We start from the raw sequence: 23,936 nt of genomic DNA, 5'->3' as shown, positions 1-23,936 counted from the left end.
TATCAGTATCAGTATTTGTATGTTTGTATAGCAATATGTGTAGATCCTTTGAGTACCAGTATCAGTATTTGTATGTTTGTATAGCAATATGTGTAGATCCTTTGAGTACCAGTATCAGTATTTGTATGTTTGTATAGCAATATGTGTAGATCATTTGAGTACCAGTATCAGTATTTGTATGTTTGTATAGCAATATGTGTAGATCATTTGAGTATCAGTATAGTATTTGTATGTTTGTATAGCAATATGTGTAGATCATTTGAGTACTAGTATCAGTATTTGTGTGTTTGTATAGCAATAGGTGTAGATCCTTTGAGTACCAGTATCAGTATTTGTGTGGTTGTATAGCAATATGTGCAGATCATTTGAGTATCAAATAAAATGTTTGTATGGGAATAAACTTTGCCATTCACAGACTTCAGCTTGTGGGCACGGTTAGATATTACACAAACGGGCTCTATAGCTAGTTACCCCGTCCTCGTTTGAGTACCATTCGATTCAACCTATCCCCCCACCTCACACGTTGATGGAGTGTAGAGTAACGCCCCCCCCCCCCACACCTCTCACAACTGAGTATCCCCCACCCAATAACACCTTCTAACGTCTCTACCCCCCCCCCCCCCGGGCTTACCATTCATGTTGTAATCACTGCGACACATTTCAATTATCTCCCTTCGCTCCCGTCTCAATAACTTTAAACACGTATTCCCTGACGTCACCGACTGCAGGTAATTACCTGCCTAATTACACCACACAAACGACGGTTGCCATTGATTGACAGGGCAGGTACTTATCAAATATAAAACGCTCTAAATGTCAACGTCCCCCCCCCCCCCTCTACATTATGTGAATAAAGTCTTACAAGCCGGCCGATTGTACTGTTAGTTAGATTGTTCATGTTTAGGTGTTATAACTAGGTTTACTTGTGTGATTCGATAGATTTTATTGTTAATTAAACTCTGACTCTAACCTCAATTTAACACCTACCGATGACAATGTTCAAAATCCCACACTTGACCTTAACCAATAACAGGTCCAAATGAATACTTAAGCGATAACCCTAATCATATAACTAAATTAACTAACCCTAACGGTGATACCGGTTTGAAAAAAAATCGATACCATCATAAATATTGTCCTATTTCTTGTTTTTATGTTGGTTTAAACCAAAACTTTAATTAAGTACTTGATTAAAAAATATTTTAAATTAACTTACCTGTGATGTAAGAAAATGTGAGCCATTGAACAAGTCAGCTCAATGTTAACCCAATAGTGTGCAGTTGATATAAGCTCAGATTAACACTCGAGTAGCGGTGTTGACACAAGTTTTGTATTAACCCTAGAACAGCGGTGTTGACACAAGTTCTTTTATTAACCCTAGAACAGCGGTGTTGACACAAGTTTTGTATTAACCCTAGAACAGCGGTGTTGACACAAGTTCTTTTATTAACCCTAGAACAGCGGTGTTGACACAAGTTGTGTATTAACCCTAGAACAGCGGTGTTGACACAAGTTTTGTATTAACCCTAGAACAGCGGTGTTGACACAAGTTCTTTTATTAACCCTAGAACAGCGGTGTTGACACAAGTTGTGTATTAACCCTAGAACGCCCAACTCTGGGCTGGGCAGACGAAACACGGTCTGATGGTGTCACGTCTCCTAGTGTCACGTCTCCTAGTGTCACGTCCTGCCTGGTTGTGTCACGTCGCGTTAGTTTTTTATTGCAGACGACATGGCCATGACGTCAGTCTAGTCCTAGTTACCTCCCCGCCTTGTTGAGCGGGCTGGAGACCGTGACTAAATCTTCATGCTTGATCGGCGATCTGACTAGGGGGGAGGGGGGGGGCGTGAACCGTCTAATTTCACACACGCACTTAACTTCACGGGGTGAAATAATTAGGTCAAGGTAAGCAGTGAAATCAGGACAGCACTAAGAAAAGGGGTCAGTCGTTTAAAACAATCGGGGGGGGGGGGGTCTACAGGATCAATATTTACAATAGCTCGTCAAAAAGCCGAACCTTGTCCACAGAAGAAATGACTAGTCAAGCGGAAAACGAAATTAAATTAATGATAACTTACAGTCGGGGGGGGGGGGGGGTGGTGAGGTAAATCAGCGCCAATTAAAGACGACGATTTTAAAATAATTAGGGTGGTAAATTATCCACGCCTACACTTGGACTTATTTCACGGTGAGTGTGACGTCACTTGGCGCTGATGACGTCATAAAATGATTCAAGCATTCTGGTGGGGCGGGAGGGGGGGGGGGGGTTTGGTGTGGTGGGTGGTTTGATCTAGTGGAGGCTGGGTAGGTTTAGATGGTAATGGCGTGTGTTGAGTGATCAGGGAATGGTGAGTGATGAGTGAGTGATAGGGGTGTGATGAGGGTGTGTTGAGTGATGGATGTGAGTGAGTGATGGATGAGTAATACGTGAGTGAGTGGCTGTACTCGACAGACGGTAATTGGAGCCATTGGTCAGTGAATAATTCCAGCAATCTTAGAGCCAGTCAGGAGCGTCACTGGCCCAGAGCGAGTACAATGGAGCTCTGAGAGTCGCTGCTCCCCCACACCCTCGCGTCAAATTACCCCCCCCCCCCCCATGTCCACACACCCTGTGCCCGCCAGGGACAATCCTCGAGCAGGGTCAGTCGGACATTTCGACCAACCCGGACATTAGTTTAACCAGTCGGACATGAGAACAATCGGACATAGGAATAATCATCCGGACAGGGAGACCGGAAAACTAAACACATCATTTCATATCCGGTCAGAAATCAGGGGAAAAAAAACAGCAAACCGGTTGAGCGCCGGACAAAAATGTCGAATTGATTTCCTCGAACAAAAACTAAAAAATGGACAGAAATTTTTTTTTTTTTAAATGTCGCTGTGCACTTTACGTAATGTTAAAAAAAGATTCAATCAAAAATATGCATTACTGCTACAGAATGTTCACTTCATTTTTTAAAAAATATATGAGCAAATCCTGAGCAAGTCTGTTTGACCAATGACAATAGGCGGTATTACTGTACAGAGTGGGGTGAAACTCCAGTGTAGAGCAATTATAGCCTTTTAGATTTTAATAACATTAAATCTGGTTACGTTAAGGCACGGTTAAGGCAATGATCTTTTTACTTAAAAAAAAAAAATAAGAACCATCCTAATTTGGATTATATTTTGCAGTTGCATATTTTGAATACTTCCAAGTATTTATATAATTAATTTATATAATTAACTAGTTACAGTTTCTAAGGGTGGAGAAATTTTTTTTTAAAGCACAAAAAAATTGTTTCTTTTTTCACCCTCATGATTTCGTGAGTCCCTGACGTCACGAGCGGGGAATCCCGGTCCAGCTATTGGCGGCTTTGCTCATGTCTGGGCGAGATTAACAAAATGTAAACAGCGTCAAGGAAGTTGTTCAAAGAGTTAAGTCCCCTGCTCTACACAGACTAGCAGGAAGGGAGGTAATGGAAGGCTGTAATGGCTTGCCACACGACATTTAGGACTAATAATTAATCGAATTATTAATTTAAAGCTGCAGTACTGAAAGGTTTGTTTTTAAAAGGTGCCGGAGGTAGCTGGTATTAAACTAGTTTTATCTTGTGGGGGTGGTCAGACTGGGGGGGGGGGGGGGTGGGGGTCAAACTGGCGGGGTGTTGTGAGGCTCTGCTGACTATGCAGCATTAACAAAATCTGGTCACCATTTCCCCACCAGCAGACGGTAATTTTATTTCAAGTTCCCTGTGGAATTTTTTCAAAACCCACGACACGACCTGATTTCCTTTCTCCTCAACCTAGTCCCACCCCCCCCCCCCACCCCCCACACACAATTAGGTGAAAACAACACCCTGTAAATTGGCACACTGTTAGGTCGATAAAGTCAAAACCCACCCCTGGCCAGTTTATTTGACCTACACCCCACCAGCCATCTATTTATAACCCACCTCCCACCGGTGGGGGGGGGGGGTTATATAAATTGTTGGGGGTTGGGTCATTTTAACTGGTGGGGGATGGGTCGTGGGTCATATAAACTGTTGGGGGTTGGGTCTTTTTAACTGGTGGGGGATGGGTCGAGGGTCATATGAACTGGTTGGAGGTGGGACATATACAGACTTTATGTTCTAAGTGATATGTTACGAAACATAAAGTGATGGTGAGGTAATCTTATGGTGAGGTAATGTGATAATATCATATAAAGCCATCTTATGAACACGGAAATAACAAAGAACACAGAAATAACAAGGATAATATAAGCGTGACAAGATCGATGTGTGTTGCATGAAGCCAAACCTTGACAAGTTAAACATTCACAGTCCCACCACAACCTTCCAGCAAACTTACAGTTAAAAGAATGTCTAACATCTCGTGGTTTTAAAGATATCGATCAGAACAGAAGGCGAGACGAGACGTGGATTCACGAAACACGGGAAATTGATGTTCTAGAACAGATCTCTCCTGACCCCAAACTTGTAGTTGGATCAGAACATTCCAGAAGATTCCAGTTGACAGGTTTTGGCCGTCCTACCTGTCGGCGTGGTCGGGTGGGGGTGTGTTTTGTTGTAACCCGAAAAGTCCCGAGTTCGAATCACCGGGCAGGCGAAGCTCGTTAACTGGGGACAGCAACCCGTAAGGGAATGAAAACTCCGAAATCAAACAGGAGTAGCGGGCCTTGGTCCCAGTGATTACACTGTTTGTGTGTGGCTATTGTGTGGCTATTGTGTGGCTATTGGTCAGTTTGTGTGTCCATGTCCGAGTTTGTTGTTATTGTCTGTTCCCTACAACAGGATCAGTACACAGAATTCAATGGTTTAATGAAAGATTTTGTTTACTCCGGGTTTTTAAACATTCGTGTATGTACTTGAAGCGAATATTTTTTTAAAGAAATATAAAGCAAGAAAAAAAAAACGATTGCATAAGATAACACAGGGAGAAGATAACCCCGCCATGTTGAACATTTTTCACGTGAGAAAATCAAGGGAGGTAACTTTTAAGTCAAGTGCTAGACAACTCTAGGGAGATATGAACTTGTTTTATTGGATGAAAACATTTGGTAAACAGGACGCTTGCCACAGCCGTTTTTATCAACTTTAGGATGGGGGTTTAGAAAGGAGATGTCTGTATACCCCCCACCCCCAGTATACAGAAATCTCCTTTCTAAAATCCCATCTAAAAGGGGAGATTTCTGCATATGGGGGGGGGGGGGGGGTCTTTAAGATGAGATTTTAGAAAGGAAATTTTTGTATACATGTTTCCCCAGTGGATTAGGAAGTGACGTAGGCCACCTAGGTCGTAGGTTCGGGTCCAGGTCTGAGCTAGAAGTGAATTCAACAAAACCTCTAACTTTTAAATAAATCTTGCTGGGTACGGTATTTAGCTGAGCATATCAGCTGTGCTGTGACGCGTGAAACGGAAGTTCACATTTCAACTGTCAGCTGTTGTAAACCTGTGAACATAAGCATTTTTGTCACGTTCTATCACGTGCCTGTACCACTTTTCTGATCACATGGTTGTATCACGTGATCACGTCCCAACATTATCGTCATGTTAACCAACTTCTGACGATTCTCGCTTCACTAATTTCTGACACCAATACAAATCTTTCTCCACTACACACATGTCCGACCCCTAGATCATTCATGACCTCTCCCACTTAAAGAACACCCCCCCCACACACACACACCCTCTATCTGTGACCCTCCTATGCAGTACATACGCACCAGAAATTGGTTTCCGACAAATCTAATTACTGGAATCGATTCCGTGGCTGTGATTAAAAAATGTGATTAAAATAACAGATATTTTGAAACTCGATCTTTGTAATTGTATTCAAGTGCGGCAAGCAAAGTGCTTGGTCAGATATTCCATCATGTGCTTTAGATATCCCACCCAGTGCTACAGATATCCCACCCAGTGCTACAGATATCCCATCCAGTGCTACAGATATCCCACCCAGTGCTACAGATATCCCATCATGTGCTACAGATATCCCATCCAGTGCTACAGATATCCCATCATGTGCTACAGATATCCCATTAGTGCTACAGATATCCCATCATGTGCTACAGATATCCCATCCAGTGCTACAGATATCCCATTAGTGCTACAGATATCCCATCCAGTGCTACAGATATCCCATCCAGTGCTACAGATATCCCATCCAGTGCTACAGATATCCCATCCAGTGCTACAGATATCCCATCCAGTGCTACAGATATCCCATCCAGTGCTACAGATATCCCATCATGTGCTACAGATATCCCATTAGTGCTACAGATATCCCATCATGTGCTACAGATATCCCATCCAGTGCTACAGATATCCCATTAGTGCTACAGATATCCCATCCAGTGCTACAAATATCCCATCATGTGCTACAGATATCCCATCCAGTGCTACAGATATCCCATCCAGTGCTACAGATATCCCATCCAGTGCTACAGATATCCCATCCAGTGCTACAGATATCCCATCATGTGCTACAGATATCCCATTAGTGCTACAGATATCCCATCATGTACTACAGATATCCCATCCAGTGCTACAGATATCCCATCCAGTGCTACAGATATCCCATTAGTGCTACAGATATCCCATCATGTGCTACAGATATCCCATACAGTGCTACAGATATCCCATTCAGTGCTACAGATATCCCATCATGTGCTACAGATATCCCATCCAGTGCTACAGATATCCCATCCAGTGCTACAGATATCCCATCCAGTGCTACAAATATCCCATCCAGTGCTACAGATATCCCATCCAGTGCTACAGATATCCCATCATGTGCTACAGATATCCCATCATGTGCTACAGATATCCCACCCAGTGCTACAGATATCCCATCATGTGCTACAGATATCCCATCCAGTGCTACAGATATCCCATTAGTGCTACAGATATCCCATCCAGTGCTACAGATATCCCATCATGTGCTACAGATATCCCATCATGTGCTACAGATATCCCACCCAGTGCTACAGATATCCCATCATGTGCTACAGATATCCCATCATGTGCTACAGATATCCCACCCAGTGCTACAGATATCCCATCATGTGCTACAGATATCCCATCATGTGCTACAGATATCCCATCATGTGCTACAGATATCCCATCCAGTGCTACAGATATCCCATCATGTGCTACAGATATCCCATCCAGTGCTACAGATATCCCATCCAGTGCTACAGATATCCCATTAGTGCTACAGATATCCCACCCAGTGCTACAGATATCCCATCATGTGCTACAGATATCCCATTAGTGCTACAGATATCCCATCCAGTGCTACAGATATCCCATCATGTGCTACAGATATCCCATCATGTGCTAAGATATCCGATCCAGTGCTACAATAACCATCCAGTGCTACAGATATCCCAGCCAGTGCTACAGATATCCCATCCAGTGCTACAGATATCCCATCATGTGCTACAGATATCCCATCATGTGCTACAGATATCCCATCATGTGCTACAGATATCCCATCATGTGCTTTAGATATCCCATCATGTGCTACAGATATCCCATCATATGCTACAGATATCCCATCCAGTGCTACAGATATCCCATCATGTGCTACAGATATCCCATTATGTGCTACAGATATCCCATCCAGTGCTACAGATATCCCATCCAGTGCTACAGATATCCCACCCATTGCTACAGATATCCCATCATGTGCTATAGATATCCCATCCAGTGGTACAGATATCCCATCATGTGCTACAGATATCCCATCATGTGCTACAGATATCCCATCATGTGCTACAGATATCCCATCATGTGCTACAGATATCCCATCATGTGCTACAGATATCCCATCATGTGCTACAGATATCCCATCCAGTGCTACAGATATCCCACCCAGTGCTACAGATATCCCATCCAGTGCTACAGATATCCCATCATGTGCTACAGATATCCCATCATGTGCTATAGATATCCCATCCAGTGGTACAGATATCCCATCATGTGCTACAGATATCCCATCCAGTGCTACAGATATCCCATCATGTGCTACAGATATCCCATCATGTGCTACAGATATCCCATCCAGTGCTACAGATATCCCATCATGTGCTACAGATATCCCATCATGTGCTACAGATATCCCATCATGTGCTACAGATATCCCATCTAGTGCTACAGATATCCCATCCAGTGCTACAGATATCCCATCCAGTGCTACAGATATCCCATCCAGTGCTACAGATATCCCATCCAGTGCTACAGATATCCCATTAGTGCTACAGATATCCCATCCAGTGCTACAGATATCCCATCCAGTGCTACAGATATCCCATCCAGTGGGTCCTAGGACCTTTGACCACAGGTGCTTTGATCATAGGGGGTTTGACCATAGGGGGTTTGACCACAGCGGACCTTTGACCATAGGGGCTTTGACCATAGGGGGTTTGACCACAGCGGGGCTTTGACCATAGCGGTGCTTTGACCCTAGGGGGTTTGATCATAGGGGGTTTGACCATAGGGGGTTTGACCACAGGTGTTTTCTCAGCAGAGGGTCTTTGATCACAGGTGGTCTATCAACGGGTGTTTGATCACAGGTGGTCAACGGGTGTTTGATCACAGGTGGTCTATCAACGGGTGTTTGATCACAAGCGCTGCGTCCGGCTTTAATCATAGGGTCTTTGAGCTCAGGTGTTTTGACCACATAGGGTCTTTGATCTTAGGTGGTTTGTCCAATGCTGTCCATATATGGTAAGGATTTATTTTAAAAGTTGCTAAATTATATTTAAAATTTCGACATGATGTAATAATATGTTAAATCATCATGTATAAATACAAGTCATCTAAACTACTCTATGTCAAAACCATGGAGAATCTCGGAGAGTATAGCACGTCGAAAAAAGGTAAAAGAACTTTGTTGTATCGTGGCCACGAGTTTTGGCTACACAGAGAACAAATGCACACGATTGGCGATGGTGTAGCACGAACAAATAACATTTGTGAAGGTTGGCATTACAGTCTTCAGTCTCTCCTCCAATGAAGTCACGTAACAATGTGGCGTTTCCTTGAAGGTCTACAGATAGACTGCACACGGCAAAAGACAACTTTCTTGCAAGGTGTCGCAGGGGCAAGCTACCCAACTGAGAAGCGATACAAGATGCTGCACGAAAAAGTACAACGTGCTGTCCAGACATATGGTCAAACAGATGTACTGACATATTTGCGTGCTATAGCACATCTGTCATTTAGTTAACCATTTTATGTATTACACCTTCGACTATATTGTTGGCAAGTTTTGTATCATTTTTTATCCTTTATATATGCTATGTATTTTCAAGTACATCTACATTATTTATTTGTGAAACTTGTTATATGTCGCATTATTTGTGTTTCATTTATATTTAAAATAAATTTATGAGGCCTAGCACCAGCCTTTATGTGGAGACTAAAATATAGTTCTTGGCTTTTTTTAAATACATGTTAATTTCTATTAACGTACTATCAGGAAACATGTATAAAATCGTGTTAATTGTATCACACCTATGATCAAAGCCGGACACAGCGCTTGTGATCAAACACCAGTTGATAGACCACCTGTGATCAATGACCCTCTGCTAAGAAAACACCTGTGGTCAAACCCCCTATGGTCAAACCCCCTATGATCAAACCCCCTATGGTCAAAGCACCGCTATGGTCAAACCCCCTATGGTCAAAGCCCCTATGGTCAAAGCTCCGCTGTGGTCAAACCCCCTATGGTCAAAGCACCTGTGGTCAAAGGTCCGCGCACCCATCCAGTGCTACAGATATCCCACACATGTTTTAGACATAACACAATCACATTCAACTTCAAGTCACAGAACGACAAGCAGATTTTAAAAAATATATCCTATCAGCAGCAATCCTAAATCAATACAAAAAAACGTCCAAAAGATACGTGGTAGGTTGTTTGTGTTCGCTAGTTACCGAACCGTGAGAAAGTAAAAAAAAAATGGCCATAAAATGCAAATTAAATCGGCTTATTTCTCCGTAATGGTGTTGGATTACTATTTTTAAAAAGAAATAACATGTTGATGACGTCATTTCAATCATTATCTGCTTCCACTTGACGGAATTAATGAGAATCCATCCATCTCTAGTTCAACGGTCCATCATTTTTTAAATGTTATCCTTAGATAAATATCCCACGTAGAGCCACTCCTACACAAGCCTCTCCCCCCCCCCCCCCACATACCCACCCCCACGGCCTGACCATCCCGATGTTCTATTGAAGTCACGTGCCGTGTGTCTATATTTAGAGTTGTACCAATTCTCAGAGAATCGATCAGCTGATAGATGTACCAGCCAGGTGTCGTTGTGTCACCTTTTAACATTTACCTGACCTACTTTCTGGCACTCTATTTGCATCTATTTTAGAATAAAGTTTTGAAACCTTCAGTCGCAACTCACACACACACACACACACACACACACAGACTCGCAGAGAGAGAGAGAGAGAGAGAGACTCACACACACAGACTCACACACACACACAGACACTCAAACACACAGACTCACACACACACAGGGACACTCATACACACAGACTCACACTCACACACACACACACACTCCGCTTGTCTTACATTCTGAGACCCCCGGGCCAGCACCTCAATTTTATGTCCCCTAAGTAGGATTCTCTATGAACGACCCCCGACTACAGGGGTTAATGGCCACAACTGTGGGTCAAACGACCCAGACTTAAAACCCCTGGACAACATCGTCTGTTAATGATCCGATCCGAGGGTCAAACGACCCAGGTTTAGACCCCCTGGACAAGGTCCAATATTTATGACCAACCAACCAAGCTGGAACAAGCTACAAGGTCGAAAAATTCACAGACTGTGACGTCATCAACAGCAAGGCGGAAGTCGTTGCCCGCTGTAATTTATTTTTTTTTTAAAGGTAGCCACACATTCTTGACATCACATTTTTGTAATGTATCGAGAGAAATTGGTCGTAAAGATGCAAAACTATTATGTTCTTAAGATGATAGGAGCGTCATTAACATCTTCAAGAGCTGATCAAGATTGGCGGGTTACAAAAATTGTATTAAACACGACAAAGGCCGTTCTGATATCGGTAAATAATTATTGGGAAAACCCGGTCCTTGTTTAAAGACATTTTTTTTAAAGCTGGATTAATTTGAACGTTTGATGGATTTCGAAATGACGGTTGGGGGTGTTAATAGATGAGGAAAAGGTGTGTGGGTAGGGGGGGAGGGGTAATAGCTGACAAAAGCAGGGGCGTTAAATACTGTGAATATTGAGGGGGTGTTTAAAAAAAGCTGAGGTAAGAAGGTGTTAAATGGCCAAGGACGTCCTTACATCTAGTGAGAGTTCTAGCGTAGTGCTCCCAGTGTGATCACCGTGTAAGTGATTCAATTACCGCTGTAGTGGTCGGCAATTACACGTGTATTGATCACCAGTAACGAGTGGGGTCACCAGTTACATAGGTCTTATAAGGGGAGGGGGGGGGTGGTCACATGACAATAGTGACGTCATCGGTTGATGTAATTTCTTTAAGGGAGTCTGAGTGCACTAAAAGTGTCTGAATAATTGTTGTGGTGGGTGGTGGTGATGGTGATGGTGATGGCTGTGGTGGTGGTGGTGGTGATGGTGGTGGTGCTGGTGATGGTGCTGGTAATGGTGGTGGTGATGGTGGTGGTGGTGATGGTGATGGTAGTGGTGCTGGTGATGGTGTACTGTGATGGTGTGGTGGTGGTGTGATGGTGTGGTGGTATAACAAGGGTTGGCTGACGAAATAAGACGAGGACATTCGGAACAAAGTGTCGGTCAAGGGTTCAAAGGTCAAACTGTTCTGGCATAATCAGGCAAGTGTTGAAGTCAAGACGACCTTGACTTAATGACTTAATTAGGTACCACCTGATAACGTGTGGGGGTGGGGGCGGTCTGTGTTTTTCTCTCCGAAACAACAAGTTGTTGTGATGCTAGCTATGAAAATATTTTGCCGATATTGTGGAGATAGAAAGACAGACTGATCTGAGAGTGGACAAAAACTAGCAGGACAGACAGACAGACAGACGGACGGACGGAAAGACGGACAGACGGACAGACGGACAGACAGACAGACGGACGGACGGACGGACGGACAGATAGACGGACGGACGGACGGACGGACGGACAGACGGACAGACAGACGGACAGACAGATATCAACATCGAGCGATATTTGAAGGAGACCTATTTCTATTAGATGAAAGCCTATTGTTTTAAGTGTGAAGTGTATAAAATATGCCTCCCCCCCCCCCCCCGATTGTTCCAAACATCATGTAATGATATGTCAAAAAGAAATGTCAAAGGTAAAAGTACCAGGTCAAGGCCATGGGAAGCCACTCATGTGACGCATCACATGACCATGTTGTAGAGCGAGGGAAAGTGTGTTTAAAACAAACTGGCTGTGAATGTTTTATGTGAACCAACGGTGGTCAAACCACCTTTAGTGATCAGGTACCATAGTCTCTTGTTCTCTCGATCACACCCCATAGGAGGCCCTCCCAACCACCTGTCACCCCTCCTCCAACAACCCTCCCTCCTTCCCACCTCACCATGGAGAGAGGGGGGGGGGGGGCGTGATAGAGGGTAACATCCAACTCTTTTCAACTTGCTGCCTCAAACTTCCAAGCTCCTTACGTTTCCTCTCTCTCTCTCTCTATCTATCTCTCTCTATCTCTCTATCTCTCTCTCTCTCTAACTCACTTGAGTTTCCTCTCTTCCATAATCTGCCTCTGTTTCTTATGGACCCACTTACACTGACGCTAGCACTTACACTTACACTAGCACTTAGTTGTAGAAGACAATGTATTCCATTAGGGTCCTCTTAGATTGTGTCCCCACTATTACTCCATTAAATGGATTTTCCCCCCTCTTTTCCATTCCATAATCTCAATCTACAATCACATTAGTCAACAATCATGGGCTACAATCACAACAATCTGCAATCATTACAACATAGGTCTAGACCAGGGACAAATAACCCATTAGTATACACAACAACAACGCACACACAGACGCACACCCAGACGGACAAATGGGCAAAAGCCATTTACTTTTTTGGCCCCATTAAGTGAAAAACCTGGCCACTCTCCCACGAGGCTAACGAGATGTCGCGGGGTCAAGGCCACATGTAAATAAGCTGTCAGCCAATCGCGCTGTTGTCGAATCAAATGCACACACAAAAATCTCTGAACAGCTTGCAAAAAAAAAACTGATGATAATTACAGCCAATTTAAAATCAATCTTCCGATCACCGTTTGGATTTTTCTCTCACGGGGTCAAGGTCACAGCGACCTTGTGAACCATCTAGAAATCATGACGCAAGAAGCGTTTAGTATAGATTGTTTCAAATTGCGGATGGTTTTTATTTATAGAACATGCAATTTTTGCTTTGTTCTGTACAGCCTTTGTTCTATTTATGGAGTATGAGTTTAGGAAACAAATGACACAAGACTGACAGTATGGCATGATAGCCAGCATCAGACACTGGCAGTATGGTATGATACAAGCATCAGACACTGGCAGTATGGTATGATACAAGCATCAGACAAATGACAGTATGGTATGATACAAGCATCAGACACTGGCAGTATGGTATGATACAAGCATCAGACAAATGACAGACAGTCAAGCATGACGACAATGTCAGAAGAATAACACCACAAAAGTCAAGTTTAAAACGCAAGTTAATCTTTTTTTTAAATTAATAATTAAAACAAACTAATCTCTGCGCTAAGCTACGGTAATGATTCATTAGTTGGATTTAAATTAGAATAAAGCCGCGAATTTAATGGCTCTTATAACTGCTGCTGCTAGGAATATTGCCTGTCATTTAAAGGCCGTCAAAATAGGATGTGTTGTGTGGGTCTATGTTGTGTGGGTCTATGTTGTGTGGTTCGGCGATGGTGTGGGTCGGTATTGTGTGGGTCGGTTTTGTGTAGGTCGGTGTTGGAAATTGAATTTATGTAGGAAATATATGCTTTTAACAGTGTCCACCACCCCCCCCCCCCCCCACCGGTTTCGTAAGGGTTTCAGATATCGGAGGGGGTGAGACTGTAATATCATAATCATATAGAGGGCGTGGCGTTTTGAGAAGACGTGTCGATAGAATGGGTTGAGGGTAAGGGGGCGGAAGTGACGTCAACTACGGCCTACCCTGTAAATTTAATAATGCCATACCTGAAGATGTCAGTTGTAATATATGCAACTTACACCGAATATGCAAAGTTAGGATTTAGCCCGTTGATTTTATGTCTTACGTTATTTACAGTGTCATCAAGAATATCGACGTACATGAGTTTATACACCTGGTTCACTAAGGAACCGTTTACCTGTAAAATTACCCTCCAAACTTCCCCCCTCCCACAAACACACACACACACACACAAACATCAAACATGATTACCATCCCCTCCACTACACACGAACACGCACGATCGCACACACAAGAACATAACCGCATACCAGGTCAGATGTTGGAGTCAGTGCAGAGGGGGGGGGGGGCGGTGGAGTACCGTATCATAAAATTATTATACCCCGCCAATATAATCATACATTTTATGATCTCGTTATGATCGTAAACATTATTACAAAAAATCTTGCGCAACTACAGAATTTGTTGTCGTAAAACGTTCGACATGGTAATCTTGTGGGGGGGGGGGGGGGGGATACGGCGGGTTTGGAACAAGGTTGGCATTATGTGATGCAATTTGTTTTTTTTTACTTTTTAAAAACTTTTTTATGAACCAAAAACCACAGTGTGGAAAAAGTTTAAATGCACACATGATGGGTTTTGATATGTGTTGGTGAACAGACATTCTACGGGTGTACAACCAGGTCTATATTTTTTAACTGATTTCGAATCAGCTGTGTTTCTTGTAATCTACTTAGAACAGTGTTTGATATTTCCTTGTAAAGACGTGTGGGGAGGGGGGAGGTAGAGGAAGGAGAGGACTTATGATTAGGCTTGAAGTGATAAACAGACCTGGTTACCATGACAACTGCCGATGGTACCTAAGAATTTATTTAAGCTAAGCAACTGACCGGACGTGGGGTAACAGGTGGGTCACAATACATTGTGAGACCACAGTGTGAGACCACCATGTGAGACCACCATGTGAGACCACCATGTGAGACCACCATGTGAGACCACCATGTGAGACCACAATATCAGACTACAGTGTGAGACCACAATGTGAGACCACAATGTGAGACCACAATGTGAGACCACAATATCAGACTACAGTGTGAGACCACAATGTGAGACCACAATATCAGACCACAATGTGAGACCACAATATCAGACCAGAGTGTGAGGCCAAAAAGTGAGACTAAAAATGAGACCACAATGTCAGACCACAATGTCAGACCACAATGTCAGACCACAATGTCAGACCACAATATTGGACCTCACACCACGGGAATAGAACACTGTAGACAACCAGAACAAAAAACGAAAAGTTGACCATCAAAATGTGACCAACGCTCAGGACAACAAACCAGGTCCAGTACACTAAAAACAAAATCCAAATTAATTTTTTTTCGTGCAATGGAAATTTTTTTTTCTGTTGAGGAATTGAACTGGAACCAATGAGATGAGAGGCTGGAATCGATATGGTCAGACCACAGGGACCTCGCGAACCTTTGATCTGTACAATAGCACCAGGGGGCATTGGCTGACATCACCGGAAGTGATGGGGGGGGGTGGCGTTATAGTAGGGTTGTTAGTGCAGTAGTTATCCTAACAGAGATGTACTCAGTGCAGTAGTTATCTTAACAGAGATGTACTCAGTGCAGTAGTTATCTTAACAGAGATGTACTCAGTGCAGTACTTATCCTAAAGGAATGTACTAAAGGCGGTCGCTGTCCTAACAAGTGTACCACATACAATCTGATCGAACAAGATAACCTTAGGGTTCATGTGGCAGGTGAAGTAGAGTCAGCCTGTTTCAGTGACCTCAGCATAAAGGGATAGTGTGGTTTGCACTAAACAATTCCCCCACACCCCCAACAACATACATAAAAAAAACTTTCAATTTATTTTAAAACCTAATAAGGTTCGTGGGTTGATTAAAATTTAATTAAAGCGGCCGTTAAAAAACTGAGTGCACTGGATAGCTCACGAAGATAAACTTGGCAAATATTTCCTTCAAACAACTCTCACGTTTGTTTGTTTGTTTGTTTGTTTGTTTGTTTTATCGAGTTGAAACTTTCTATGGGACATTGTTGTATGAATAGTTCTTTGTCGTCTGCTTCCAGCGGTGACCTTGGGGGTGAGCGGTGATGACCTTTGCTGACAACAAGAGTACACAATGCTGTAAAACAGCGAATATTTGCGCACACGTAATTATTTATAGCCGTTCCACTCGCCCGTCCTTGTCATTTTTTGGGGCTTTTGTTGTTGTTGCTGATTGTGGGAGGTAGTGAGTAGGCTGGGGAGGTGGGGCGGGGAGGTAGGTGGGTGTGTGGGTGGGGAGGTGGGGTGTGGAGCTGGGATGGGGAGGTGTAGTATGGAGGTGGGTGTAGACGTTGGATGGGGAGGTGGGGGTGTTGAGGTGGGGTGTGGAGGCTAATGTGTGGAGGTGGGTGTGGTGGTGGGGAATGGGTGGGATGGGGAGGTGGGGTTATTGAGGTTTGCAGACATCCGGGCAACACAACATTTCCCTATTACCTCCACGAGCGCTCTGCCCAATTGATAAGTTATTAAATAGTACCGTTCTCTACCTAAGATTTACATATAAGGAGAGAGGATCACTTTAGGATAGATGTGTGGATGGTGGAGTGACATTTTTTCTCAAATACGCTGCGGTAAAGAGATGATAGATAAAGTATCTGGTTATTTTTTATTCTGGGCCACACAATCTGATTCATGAAATTAAGTAGGATGATGTAAGAGTTCTAACATTTAAAATTTATTTAATTTTATTGACGCGGGATTTATCAGGGTGTTGAATAAATATTGTAGCGAATGTTTTAAAATAGTTTTAACGTTGTAATCGTGGAGATCAATTTATTTAAGTTTTGAATTGTCTAAACATCGCATGGTTCATATGGTAAATTTGCCCTCCACACCTCATCATTTTAGTCTAGTCTCACCCCCACTGTCGAGCAAACGAAAAGTGCAACTCAGCCATAAATTATCTCCCATCTCACGCCAATCACACGGTGACCACTACCTGGCTAAAACCACGGGCAGGGCCGGCAACTCACGCTGACTCAAGTCCATGGCCGGCTACTCACGCTGATTCAAGACCAGAGATTTGTGGTAGAGTGCATGTTGTCTAACTACTGTTCGTCCTTGACATTTAGCGATTATACGACCCTGGCATTGGCCCAGAAACAAGACAGGACGTCTCAAACTGGGCGCGGCGACCCCATCGGAAATCTCAAGCCCCGACCCCTTAGAGATAAACCCCGACCCCTTTCATGCACATGGTGATAACGAGGTCAGCGTGAGCGGCCTTGCACGTGCAGACCCTGAACACACCTGTAGCAGGTAGACAGGTGGAGCACCAATATTGGCCTAATTACGTTCACGCTGATTGGTTTAACGACTGAAGGCCATCACGTGACCAATGTCATGACATCAGGCCATCACGTGACCAATGTCATGTGATCAGGCCGTGAGATGACCAATATTATATTGTTTTATATTTAGGTTTGATGGTATCGCTTGTTTGTCAGTACCTGTATCACGTGGTCTACTCCCATAGCTGAGTGCGAATATACCAACCATTCAATACCTGAACTGGCTCAGTTTTGAATAAACGACCAGATGGCCTGATGTCATACCCGTGTTTAGTGTTAGGGAATGCTAGTTAGGGAATGCTAGTTAGGGAATGCTAGTTAGGGAATGCTAGTTAGCGAATACTAGGACAACTGTCGTCAACAGATTTTAATTCCTTCACTAGAACTTTAACGAAAATGTCACCATGACGAAATGACACCACAGCGTACATATAATGTCATCGAAATGTCATTTAAACGCGGTAAAGTTCACCGAAGCGTCGTTAAAAGTCACTAAAACGTCACTAAAACATCACTACAACTCACTTGAAGGTTGACCTTAAGTGACTCTGTATTCTTCTTTACATCGTTATTCATGACGTTATACTCGGCAGCCACCAGATATTTAATTAACCCCCCCCCCCCCCCACACACACACACACACACCACCCGCCCACCCACAATCACACACACACACTATCGGATAAAATGTGAAAGGTCTCCTCTTGTTTCCCAGCCCCCACAAATGCACCGTTAACCTATTTATTTAAACACGTCAGGAAACAGTGACCTTAGACAGTGACCTTACTACAGTGACCTTACCGTAACGTCACCAGCCGGCGTTAGGTCAGGAAACCAGCTGTTTGTTTTTTTTCACCATTTTGGCACTGATGAATTTGAGCACTCGGGATAAAAGGACGGAATTGATTGGCTCCAGAGATGAATGGCAAAATGGCCGACACAATCAGATCTCAGGGCTAGTGGCTTGGTTGTTGTAGTAGGAAGAGTTGTTGTTCTTGTGGGGTGTGGGTTATAGTGGGGAGAATTGTTGTTTTTGTGTGGGGTGTGGGCTGGGTTATAGTGGGGAGAATTGTTCTTGTGTGGGGTGTGTTACAGTAGGAAAAGTTGTAGTTCGTGTGTGGGGTGTACTTGAAACAAAACTACTCGATTGTTGAAGGTGTGTACATAATGTGTACTCGGCTATAAGAGAGTAAAGTTTAAAAATTAGACGGCCAGAACATTAGCCAAAATGAGAATAGAGTAGCTAAGCAGGTATTGGACGGCCATAGCGAAAGCAGCAAATAAGAACAGTGGACGGCCATAAAAGGGGTGATGGTGACGCCTATGTGAGAAGTGAGGGGTTATGGTGACGCCTATGTGAGAAGTGAGGGGTGATGGTGACGCCTATGTGAGAAGTGAGGGGTGATGGTGACGCCTATGTAAGAAGCCAGTGAACATATGCATCATTCTGGCTGATTACAATTCCGGTTTAACTGCGGGTTTAATGAGCGTTAATTAATTACAGAGGTGTTGCTGCATGTCAGACTAAAACAAACAATGTCATTAATTCTATCAGACATGAGAAACTGACGCTGGACGTTGTAAAGCCAGTCTACCGTGTCGGTTACTGCACGAAGTTACTGTACAATCACACCCACAATCACATCACAATCCCACCACAATCCCACCACAATCCCACCACAATCCTACCACAATCCCACCACAATTCCACCACAATCTCATCACAATCTCATCACAATCACATCACAATCACATCACAATCACATCACAATCACATCACAATCACATCACAATCACATCACAATCACATCACAATTATATCACAATCATATCACAATCACATCACAATCCCACCACAATTGCACCACAATCACACCACAGTAACATCACAATCACATCACAATCCCACCACAATCACATCACAATCCCACCACAATTGCACCACAATCACACCACAGTAACATCACAATCGCACCACAATCCCACCACACTCCCACCACACCTTTGGCTGGTTACACACGTCTGCAGGAGTTCTCTCTACGAGAAACTAACTCAACGGTTTCACATCTGTCTAAAGCCACACTTAAATTGCCATAGGTTAGTATCGGAACGGAAGGCACAGCGGATATTTCAATAGCTGTGAGGCCGGCTAGCGCAAGTAGAAAACAGTTTTGGAATAACCAGGAATAAATTCAAACAGTTTTGGAATACCCAGGAATAAATTCAAACAGTTTTGGAATACCCAGGAATAAATTCAAACAGTTTTGGAATACCCAGGAATAAATTCAAACAGTTTTGGAATACCCAGGAATAAATTCAAACAGTTTTGGAATACCCAGGAATAAATTCAAACAGTTTTGGAATACCCAGGAATAAATTCAAACAGTTTTGGAATACCCAGGAATAAATTCAAACAGTTTTGGAATACCCAGGAATAAATTCAAACAGTTTTGGAATACCCAGGAATAAATTCAAACAGTTTTGGAATACCCAGGAATAAATTCAAACAGTTTTGGAATACCCAGGAATAAATTCAAACAGTTTTGGAATACCCAGGAATAAATTCAAACAGTTTTGGAATACCCAGGAATAAATTCAAACAGTTTTGGAATACCCAGGAATAAATTCAAACAGTTTTGGAATACCCAGGAATAAATTCAAACAGTTTTGGAATACCCAGGAATAAATTCAAACAGTTTTGGAATACCTAGGAATAAATTCAAACAGTTTTGGAATACCCAGGAATAAATTCAAACAGTTTTGGAATACCTAGGAATAAATTCAAACAGTTTTGGAATACCCAGGAATAAATTCAAACAGTTTTGGAATACCTAGGAATAAATTCAAACAGTTTTGGAATACCCAGGAATAAATTCAAACAGTTTTGGAATACCCAGGAATAAATTCAAACAGTTTTGGAATACCCAGGAATAAATTCAAACAGTTTTGGAATACCCAGGAATAAATTCAAACAGTTTTGGAATACCCAGGAATAAATTCAAACAGTTTTGGAATACCTAGGAATAAATTCAAACAGTTTTGGAATACCCAGGAATAAATTCAAACAGTTTTGGAATACCTAGGAATAAATTCAAACAGTTTTGGAATACCCAGGAATAAATTCAAACAGTTTTGGAATACCCAGGAATAAATTCAAACAGTTTTGGAATACCCAGGAATAAATTCAAACAGTTTTGGAATACCTAGGAATAAATTCAAACAACTATTTTAGTAACAAGCAGATGCTACTTGAACTAATTACATCCATTTAAGCCACTTAATTTCTGTTACTAAACTATTTTCTGTTTCAAACTTGGTTCGACTTAAAATATTCCAATCCTTGGATTTTAAAGAGAAAGTTTAATCTTCGGGGCGATTATTTTTTAGTCGGCTCTTCAGGTTGAAGATGGCGCAGTATTTTAAAACTCTTTGAAATCTGGGAATTATCTTAAAAGGTTCAAAAATATCCGACCGGAAAAAACAGAGTTTAAATGTACTTTAATTTCGTGAAAATGATGTTACATGAAATGTTGTTGTGATTAAAGTGGCTGATTAAATACGTCCATTAAAACAAGAAATTACCAGGATCTGATATTTGTGAGGTGGATTTCTTTTCTTTGTTCTAGATTATATAGGAGGGGACTTTTTCCAACACAATTAAGTATTACGTGTCAACATGTTATGTGCCGTATAGGCCTGTAACTCAGAGTTTAGCCGTCTTTTTTTTTTTGGATTTGCTTCCATAGCCTGTGTCCGACCAAGAACAAACTACAAGGCAGCAGTTGTTTGTAGAGTTGTCTCCAGTTATCGAGTTGTCTCTCCTAGATGGGTTGCTGTCCCCAGTTATCGAGCCTCATCATGGTTGCCGTGATATTTGTATCTGAACGTGTAAAGATGGCAAGCAAATTAATGTCTGAACCAATGCTGGCTCGTCGAACACTATAGTCGGTGAAAACTTAAAAATAATCACGTTTTTGATCGCTTATAGTAGAGTGATCGCTTGCATTATTGTGATGTATAGCGTTTATTTTCTACTTTTTAGTTCAATCAGAAAACGTGGGTTTTTTAAAACTTTTTTAATGATTATTATTTTCTACTTTTTAGTCTTTGTTTGTTTGCATTAAAATCTTGCTATCGATTTTATCTTTTCACTTTTTTTGGGTAAACGAAGACAACTCGTAAAAAGACAACTCGTAAAAAGACAACTCGTAAAAATCACGTTGTGTGAATACGTTACTGACTAGAACACATAGATTTGAACCCGTGTCGAGTGGGATAGCAATCGTGTGCCCAACCACTCGACCATATCGTCTCCCCCAAACTGGCCTACCTCCTGTAAGTTTAAACTCGGTTCAAACTAAATTATCTGCCCCTAAGCCTGTGGCGACGTGGGATCGTTCGCTTCACTGCGCGCGAGGTACGCGTCGCTCGTTTTTTTTCTAATGGCTCGCAGAGGAGAATTATATATATAGATTATATAGCGGTCTAAAATGCTCAATAAAATGTTTCCATTGATCAATTTAGTAATAATAACAATTGAATATTCAATGGTCATCCAAAAGAAAGCTTCCCTGAAAATTTCAGCGCGCTAGCTAACTGGGAAGTGCCAGAAATTTCCATCGCAAGATTGGATTGGAAAAACAGACAAACAGAGAAAGCAAGTTAAAGAAAACGTGGGAAAATCGTAGCGAGAAGTGAACGGCATAACAAAGGTGGGTTCATTTTGGTCCACACTAGCACTTGTTGATTGGCTTCGAATTTCTTCTTGAAATCTGGACATTGAGGGCGAGACGGAGGGGGTGGGGCCGGGGGGGGGGGGCGTCCCGCTACTGTTGAAAACTTGAATAACCTGAAACAGCTGTCCTGCTCCGGGCGGTCAGGATAAAATCCCCCCCCCCCCTTCCCTCCCCCCTCCCCCTCCTCCCCCAGACAGAGCTGTCCAAACACCGGATGTCAATCTAAAGCTGACACCTTACAGGCTTAAACTGTCAGACATAACTCTACGTCATCTCAACATGTCAGGGCAATGTCAGCCGAGGTCATGTCAATGTCAGCCGAGGTCGTGTCTATGAGTCGTGAGATGCATAGGTAATTGAGCAAAACTATGTGTCATATCTAGTCTATGTGAGGTCAAGTGTGGGTAAGGTCATTTCTGTGGGTTAGGTCATGGCAAGTGTGTCAGGTGATGTCAAGTGTGTCGGGTCAGGTCAAGTGTTTCAGGTCATGTCAAGTGTGTAAGGCCATGTCAAGTGTGTAAGGCCATGTCATGTGTGTCAGGTGTGTCAAGTGTGTCAGGCCATGTCAAGTGTGTCAGGTCAGGTCTATTTGTCGTCAGATGTGAGTTACATGTGTGTCCGTATAGGTCATGTACAATTAGGTCATCTGTGTGTGTGTATGTGTCAGGTCAAGCCCACTTGTGAATCGGATGTGCTTGCACACGGCATAGTGAACATACTAGGGGCATACAGGGGCATACTGGGGTATACAGGGGCATATAGGGATATACAGTGACATACATGTGCACGCAGGAGCAACAAAAGCCTATATGGGGGAGGGGGGGGCAAACTACTAGAGTAAGGTCTTGTGACCTTTGAACTCTAGCCGCTGTGTGATGACATCACAGTCAGACCTTACACAACCATCACATCAAAGGTCAGACCTTACACAACCATCACATCAAAGGTCAGACCTTACACAACCATCACATCAAAGGTCAGACCTTACACAACCATCACATCAAAGGTCAGACCTTACACAACCATCACATCAAAGGTCAGACCTTACACAACCATCACATCAAAGGTCAGACCTTACACAACCATCACATCAAAGGTCAGACCTTACACAACCATCACATCAAAGGTCAGACCTTACACAACCATCACATCAAAGGTCAGACCTTACACAACCATCACATCAAAGGTCAGACCTTACACAACCATCACATCAAAGGTCAGACATTACACAACCATCACATCAAAGGTCAGACCTTACACAACCATCACATCAAAGGAGGTCAGACCTTACACAACCATCACATCAAAGGAGGTCAGACCTTACACAACCATCACTGGGTGGATTTTTTTCACGGCAACAAACACAGCTGTCACCGGTAGCGTTAGATCATGGATAACGCTGGATAAAGGCTTTCAATTCATGACACATCAATGTAAGAAACCTGTCCATGTTCGAAGATTTTAGACACGCATGGCTGATTTCACACAAGTGTGTGTGTGGGGGGGGGGGGGGTAATAGTAGGGGAGGAAGAAAAATAATAAATAGAGAATAACCGCAGTGTGTGGGGGGGGGGGGGGGTATGTCATCAGGTGTGACGTCACGGTCTGTGACGTTTTGTGACGCTTTGTTTCATCCTATAGTGCAAAAAGAATT

The 23,936-nt window shown here is 42.9% G+C and overlaps 1 protein-coding gene across 1 annotated transcript; it reads left to right on the top strand.

The window, feature by feature from the left end:
• Nucleotides 1–6,842: 6,842 nt before the first annotated feature.
• On the top strand, nt 6,843–8,333 carry LOC131951978 (uncharacterized; the record flags this gene model as incomplete). Its single annotated transcript, XM_059314449.1, has 2 exons — nt 6,843–7,261; nt 7,365–8,333. Coding segments are annotated over exons 1-2 (1,388 nt in total), but the record flags the coding sequence as incomplete, so codon positions are not given.
• Between the last annotated feature and the right edge of the window lie 15,603 nt (nt 8,334–23,936).

This window comes from Physella acuta, unplaced genomic scaffold (genome assembly GCF_028476545.2).
Source record: "Physella acuta isolate Inbredline_101_S28 unplaced genomic scaffold, ASM2847654v3 ptg000841l, whole genome shotgun sequence".
In the NCBI taxonomy this organism is placed as follows: domain Eukaryota; kingdom Metazoa; phylum Mollusca; class Gastropoda; family Physidae; genus Physella; species Physella acuta.
Note: the sequence above shows the minus strand (reverse complement) of the source record. Positions and strands in the feature narration are given on the sequence as shown.